The sequence below is a fragment of the Opisthorchis viverrini genome (genome assembly GCF_000715545.1).
Source record: "Opisthorchis viverrini unplaced genomic scaffold opera_v5_115, whole genome shotgun sequence".
Taxonomy (NCBI): Eukaryota; Metazoa; Platyhelminthes; class Trematoda; order Opisthorchiida; family Opisthorchiidae; genus Opisthorchis; species Opisthorchis viverrini.
In genome coordinates this window covers 1,163,001-1,170,621 of record NW_008751773.1, presented here as the reverse complement: position 1 = coordinate 1,170,621, position 7,621 = coordinate 1,163,001, and the positions used below count along the sequence as shown (strand labels likewise).

The 7,621-nt window shown below is 47.3% G+C and overlaps 1 protein-coding gene across 1 annotated transcript in view; it reads right to left on the bottom strand.

Annotated features, from left to right (window-relative positions):
- Positions 1–1,711: 1,711 nt before the first annotated feature.
- Positions 1,712–7,621, bottom strand: part of T265_05924 (hypothetical protein) — a gene marked incomplete at both ends in the record, with an annotated part of 32,382 nt that continues 26,472 nt past the window's right edge. Inside the window, one exon of the mRNA XM_009171059.1 lies at positions 1,712–2,268. Coding sequence (XP_009169323.1) covers positions 1,712–2,268 — 557 coding nt within the window. The remainder of the gene's footprint in view (positions 2,269–7,621) is intronic.

Sequence of the window (7,621 nt, the reverse complement as noted above, 5' to 3'; positions counted from 1 at the left end):
CTCAGATGTGCTCAGCGATTGGACAACGATTCGTAGGCTAAGAAGTTCGATCGCATCCAAACTTTGGATTCCACAGTCGTTCTTTGTAACAAAAATTGGACCTTGAAATACCGAGCTGCGGCTTCATTCAGGAAGCTGACATGCACAAGCGCTAACAATAAGTGTTTGAAATACTGGCAGCGCGAGCCTGTTTACCGGCGGATGATCACATGGAAGTTGGTCTGTTCGCCTAGCTTGGTAACTGGCTTGGCGGAGCAGGGAACGTTTGCGAGCCAGCTACCAAGCTCGGTGAACGGATCAACGTTTACCTGATCAACAGCCGATATATGTTCGCTTAGTTGGCCTGGTCGCTCAGTGTTCCACTGATTAAAGAAATTGAACAGCGAATCAATCCCGGTGAGAAGACTGCTCAGTTGGACCAACAGAAATCTGATCCATTTGTGTGACAACACTACGGAATGCATTTTTATCAGGCACCCTAAAATATAGTCCAGCGAAAAGATAAAGCTGATGCGGCGGAATTCCTTAAAACAATCTGCGGTAACCAAGACCCATTTCTTGTTAGGGGACCCCTTACAAAGGGGAAATTTCTTGTGGATTTGTTGTATCATCATCGGGAGCATGAAATCAGTTTTCAACAATGATGCATCAGTGTCGTGCAACCGTAGTTTACTTAAAAGCCCAGTTCGAAATAGAGGGATAAAGGTGAACGAACCTGGGACTTCCTGCTGCCATACTACAATAATACCGAGTCATCTACAGTTTAAAGCGCTTACCCGGGTAATTTAGATAAAAATTGACGAGATTGCCACTGACAGTGCTTGGCACCGAAACGGTACGTGGTTTTCTTCATACCCCTCTCTAACTCAGCCACTCCAAATCGGTCATGGAAAACAGTACTCTCTTCAGCAAACGATGGCATGCGTAACATGTCCCAACCAACGCAGCTTCCGGTGCTGGGTGCATTCTTCAATAAAAGTACCCGCTGCACAACGGAATAATCGCCTTCTAAACGCCTCGTTACGGATACGCCGACACCAACCTGCACTAGCGAGGGTTCTGATACAACGATCGTCGAACACCTCAAGACGTCTCAGCTCTGGTGCTCGAATAGGCCACGTCTCACGACCATACAAAAAACGGACCGTACTGTAGCTTGATACTAATGTCCCTTGAGATTCTGGGATAAACTACTCTGACGCCATAGTTGTCTCAAATTGGAAGACGCGCCCCAAACGTTCATGCACTGACTTCACCAGGCACACCACAGTCGGAACTAGCATAACTTCCAAGATACTTAAGGCGCTCCACCTGCTCGAGTGCCTCCTCCTGGATTGTAAGTGGCGTGTTCAGTGACTGAATGCCCAGGTGCATGAGCTTGCAATTCGCGGGTGCTAAGTACATACCAAAGGACGGAATGACTTTGATCAGCTCATTCAAAAATACATGCAAAAATTTCTCTGTTTTGAAGATGAGAACGATGTCGTCTGTCGATGGCAATGTGATCGATTTGCGTCTGCGACCGGTATGCCTTTTGGGGACACCCTGTAGCCAGACTGCAGAGCCATGTATGAAGTAAGTCTGCTTTGTGCACATAACCGAAGCAGTCGTTCCTCATTGTCCGTACGTACCAAGCCCAATCAATATCGACCTCATTATAGAGTCTCAGATGCGCTAAGCCCACCTACACGTACATTCAAATCTCCGGCCATCACCACGATCCCTGATATTTTGCCCACCACATTAGGGCATTCAGTGCATCACAAGACCTGTCTTTGACGGCATCGCAGCTACAGTCAGTCGAAGCGCAAGTGGATACGATCAACAGACATTGATCAACTTCCTGCTTTTGCGGCCCCTTCGCAGACGTTGCGAGACGGACCGTGCAGAGTCGACCATCGACAGGCATGCAGTAAAGCAAGGATACTTCTGCCCGGTGGCTCAGGACGATACCAACGCCTGTACATCCCACCGCAGCAGCCTCTGCATCACCAGAGGTGCGCAGCTCGAAGTGAGTGGAGACTCCTGAGGCGGTTAGCCATGAGACACAGCACACATCAATACCAAGCGAGTTCAGTGTGAGTGCAAGAGTAGCTTGTTGTCCTGTTTGCCGCAGTGTGCGGCCATTGAAAACAGCCAGATAGACTGGGTGTCGAGGCTTGAAGATTGATTGGGAGATACCTGAGGATGTCGGCGCCATGTGATGAGAAGATGTTGAACACAAAACTGGTGCAGGATCAACGGAGTCATCAGTCCCAAATGCTGGGCCTACAAGGAAAGAGTTGTAAATGGGGTGGGAAGAGGGGAACGGGTCGCTAAATGTTCCGACCCCCAACTTAGAGGTCCAGGGGACTGTGTTCGTCAGACCTCTAATAAATAACCAGCCTGATTTTGGAAACTCCGTCAGTGCCGCGGGCACACCCCCATTGTGGCTCAACGGGTCGCTGAGGTGCACAAACCGTCACATCTCGGTGAGGTCCAGTCTCCTTGGGATGGGTGGATATGTTCCTTATGAAATGTTTACGTTGTTTTCTCCAGTGTTTATCACCGACCGCATGCCCAATTTACGCCGTTTGCAGAGGTCTGCTGTTGAGTATGTGTCAGCTATACCCCACCGAAATCTACCAATCGCTCTTTTATGACGCGAGGATTCCGGCGATAGAGAGGTGTCGAGATAGGTGTGGTCGAACCCACTTATCCGTTCGAGCTTGGTACAGTGACCTGGTCACCTCATTATTGTTTTCTCTGAACAAACGAGTGATTTCCGTACAGGTGTATATTGCGTCCGACCGGTTTCCCAACCATTTAGGCAATGGTTTACAGCGGGTAGACAGTCCTTGTCCCTGGTTTTGTGGTTTCGATCCTCATGCCTTCTCAGAAGAGAATCTGTGTTGAAGCCAAGAAAGAATAAGTGACCTTATTTACAGAGCACCCACGGAATTTTCCACGTTGATTCACGCCACCTCATGTTCTGACCAATCAAGACACAACCTCTGGTCCTGTCCAACCACCAACGTTTTGCTTTCCTGCTGCCAGCGTCCCGACTCCCTACAAGCCAATTAAGGCTGGCTGCGTCGGATGTCTTCGTTCACCCGAACGAAGTATCCATCTCTTCATGGAATCTTAAGTAGTCAAAACAAACTGGACGTTGTAGGCTTTGGTGTGTTTTGTCTGGGCGCTGTTATCTGGGATCAACAACCTGTGGAATTAGAACAGGGTGTATCTGCAATCTCAGCCACGATAGTGCTACCTTAATTTATGGCGGTGCACAGCACAGCATATAAAATTGTTACAACTACCAGTTTCGATGCTGCCGATGAAATTCCGTTGGGGAACATATCACCCTCTGTCATTTCATGACTTGTATCTCAATGACACTATCGCGCAGTCCCAGGGAGTAGATGGAATCGAAACAGCTGGGGGAATTAGTGACCGACTCAGCCACCCACCTTGATGTTCTCGGAAAACGTACACTTCGAGTGTACCCATTGTGCCTGCTGGACGTTCCGGAGAGCCGCAGTAGCAGCGGAATATTTTTTCCTGAGACACTAGTGGCGATTAAGCGGGTCATTACTACTCAGTGTAGATCGATATGAACGCTTACCATGACTTCGGGAAGCACAAGCCTACCTCCCGTGTGTAGAGTGGGTGAATAATGTATGCCCAGTGTGTAGGCCTAAAAGTCAGTTAGTCACTCAAACCACTCTTTCTCAACACTTAAAAGATGGATTACCTGGTTCATTAAGTGAAGTGACACGGACGTTGTCTTTCGAAACAATGATGGAGACTGGTCGTTTATTTCTCACTCATCACGATACAAGGTTGATGAATACTGTTTGACAGCCCACCCTTGGTTTCCTCCTTCTGCCTTACAAGGTAGGTCTAATTCTCGAGTTTCCGTCAGTCTTATTTCTTCCTTGAGGACAGTCTGTACCTTGGTGTGATCATTCACTGATTTGCACTTTAACTTGGTGTTAGCCGAAGAGTCAGTTGTCAGCTGCTTAGTTTATTGGGATTCTCAGTCAAAAACGCCATTAACACCAATTTGATTTGCCAACCAGTGTACGCACTTATGTATTATCTGATGTTTACATAGGGAAGAAGTCTGGTGTCAACTCGGACACTAGGTCTAGCTGTTTAGCCTCAAGAAGGGTGAACCCGATAGTGGGTTCTCGGAGAGTTTTCGTCAAACTAGTGTAGTGTTGTGAAGCAAAATACTTTGATGTCTCAAATGGCTCAGTAGCTAGAGTGAAAATTTATGGACTGCACGGTCTGTGGTTCGAGCCCGGGCTCTGCCTCTCGATTTACTCTGCCTAGGCTTGGGCAACCTGGTAGTATCCCAGCCATCGTGCTTCGCTTGGGTGGCATGGCAGTTAGGCACCGAAAAGGTGCTACGGCTGAATGATTTTTGATGTCTTGAATGTTGTTTAGAGTGAAGCGTGAGACGATCTTCATGAGCGCATTGAGTTGGAGTTTAGTATGGACAGTAGGCTCGGATGATGTTCGAGTTTCCCGTTAAAACCGAGTTGATTTATGATTCGGCGAAAGACTGCGGTTTCTTTCGTGCACTAGAAATTAAATGGCAAATTTTTAGAGGAGACTTAAACGCCATTCTGACACTTGGTTGTGGAAGCTTAGTGTGTATTGCCCGAGTTGATGTAATCCAAATTTTTGGCATTTTTGAACTGACGTGAAGAAGTTTGTCCTTCTGTAGTTTTGCTTGTTTGCCCAATAGATCATGCAGTGACAGTGTGCTTCATATAAGGGACTTGTTCGTCGGAAGTTTAATTTAGAATCACACACTGAGAACACGGTGATTGGTAGGTTCAAGTATTTCTCATTGTCTCATTGGCATCAATAGTTGGAATAAACGAGTTTTGCAGCTGCTTTCAAAGCAAAGTCTTAATCACATGATCACCGACCTGATAGGTTAGTCGACAATATGAACAATACAATCCGTTGTGGTACGAAGTCTGGGGCATATTAAGGTTCATTTTGAACGAGGCGTATTGCAGTAACCCTGGCAATACGAGGAACTCACGAGTTTCGTCGGTGAAAAGGTAGTGAATACTGTACGAGGTCGATTTGGCTTGCGGAAGACAGGCGCTTGGTTTACGGTATACCGTGGTGTTTCGCGCCCGGTTTTTCGAAAAGGATTTTTCCGGACCCAAAAATACACCCGCTCTCTCGGTCTAATGTCAAGGTACCTATTATTTCTGCCCATGTAACTTACTGTAAAATACCTGCTCATTACAACCGGCGCCTTTTGCGACTGCCAGCTGGCATGGCGAGAGTCGTGAATCTTGGTTCTTGTTCTTGCGTTAAACAACTTTACCGAGGTCATGTTGAGTTTTTTTCTATAAGTCGGTGCCCTAGTTTTCGTAGTGAACCTTTGTTTAGTAATCTTGACGTAAACAGCCTCCCGGCAGAAGTGGACAGGGTTTTACTTTGAGGCTTGTTGTACCTCTTAGTAATTTTGCTATCCCCTTGTTTTCCAGTTATGTCACCCGTTTTTCGCTTTCTTCTATCCAGCATCCCGGCACCTTACAGAAAGGTTTTCCGATTTACTTAGTCCACATTTGACATTCTTTGATGCTTGCCCAATATACAATATGCCCTATTACAAGCCGCCAGTTGATTTTGTCCTGTTGTTCCTTGCGGGCCTTCAAATGGTACATTTTGGGTTTCGTATTGATGAAATTCAAATTACGCAGGTGTTTGCGATACCCTCAGTCCTGTTCATATGCACATGGAATGAGTTTGTTTTTGAGGTCACAACCAGCCAGGCACGCGATCGCATCGTATGTGATGCCATGACAGCCATTACCAGTATGGTAGTCTTTCTTCCCACATCAAGGTTCACAATGGCTGTTCTGTTTTTGGTAAGCGGAGATCTCCTAACGCGCTCATTCAACCAGATAATGTCTGTTCTTCGTATACTAGTGTTTATCGAGATGACCTGTTTACTGTCAGTGTTGCTACTGAACAAAGAGAAAATGGAGGTGATGGCTACCTTGTCTTGGCAGCGTCGAGATCCACAGTCACGTAGTGAATTTATGATGCAATACAAGTGCTGTGGACTGAAGCCGATCTCGAATTATCCCGTACCTAATGACTTTGAAATCTGTGCTTCCACATTGGTAACTTTACAGACATTCTGACCAGTCTCACTAGATTGACTGTTGCTATCTGAACGCTACGGTACAGTGCTGCAACGGAGATGTCAACCCTATTTGCCCATGTTTTGATCCCTGCCTCCCTCACGTTGTGGACAACCTATGGGTATCGGTCTACATTTTCCTTGGGATTGGCTGCACATCCTGCATCTTGAAGGTGAGTGGGACGTGGGTTTCACCAATTGGCCCCGGCCATTCTCTAGCTAGTATGGAGGTTCATGCTGGTCTTTGGCGACAGTGTCTTCATTACATCCATTCTGGTTGCATACTTGTTTAAGAGTTTAGAAGACAACAACCAACGGTGTCGGTCTTGTTTAGTTTGAACGCTGCGTTTGTCTCTGCGGACTGTCAGTCACTATGGCGGTGTTTATAGAGCAAAGGTGCTCCCTACAAATCCTTGGCCCCCAATGGGGCGAGATGGTCCAAGTGGTTAGAGCGCAGATTTACTGACTGGAAGGTCCGTGGTTCGAATCCAACCTCTGCCTCTCGATTTCCCCCGTCTAGGCTTGGGCAACCTGGCAGTATCTCAGCCCTCGTGCAGCCTTCGGGTGGCATGGGAGCTAGGCACCGAAAGGGTGCTACAGCTGAACGGTTTTTACGGTTTTGGCCCCCAATGTACTGTACGCCAACACCCACGGGTGCTTGATCTACGGGAAACGCATACCCGAGTTCACTTCATCAAATAATATCAGGTAAGGCTGTCTGCTTTCAAATTTCCTCTCCAGGTTAATTGATATAGTCATGAAAGATCTACTCTCAGCCTCCAATGCATCGGGATCGAATTGCTCACAGGTACCGAGTACGCAGACACCATAACTCTTTGTATCTGACGTCATCGTAATGCAGATAGCATTATTTAGTTTAGATAGTCCCGTCTCACGATTTGGTGTGCTCTTCACACCTGCAAAGTGTAAAGTGCTGCTGCAAGACTGGGTGGACTCAAACCCCAACCTCAAGCTTACGGAGGTAGCAAAATAATTCGTCTATTTTGGCAGCTGCTTCAGTCGTGATGGTCCAGTCAAATACAATTTTTCATCCGGATTCGGAAAACTAGTGCAACCCTTTTCAGCCTACATTACCTATGACATATACTTGACATCCCGTCACGAAGAGACTGGACCTTATCGTGGTGTGGCGGTTTGTGTACCTCGGCGACCCATTGAGCTATACCGGGGGGTGTCCGCGCGGCACTCACAGAGTCTCTCATACAAGGTTGGTCAATGGTTAGAGGTCTGACGAACACAGTCTCCTGGTCCTCCAGGTTGGGGGTTGGAACATGTATGGCGACTTGTTCCGTAAAAAAGGTAATGCATTTGCATTTCCCCGCCAAACACCGCTGCCTTGCGGTTAGGCTTTTGAGCCAAAGGCTTTGGTTGAGGACCCTAATCGTCCCCCTGTCTAGGTGTGGGCGCCCTGGCAGTATCCCAGCCCTCATACAACCATGA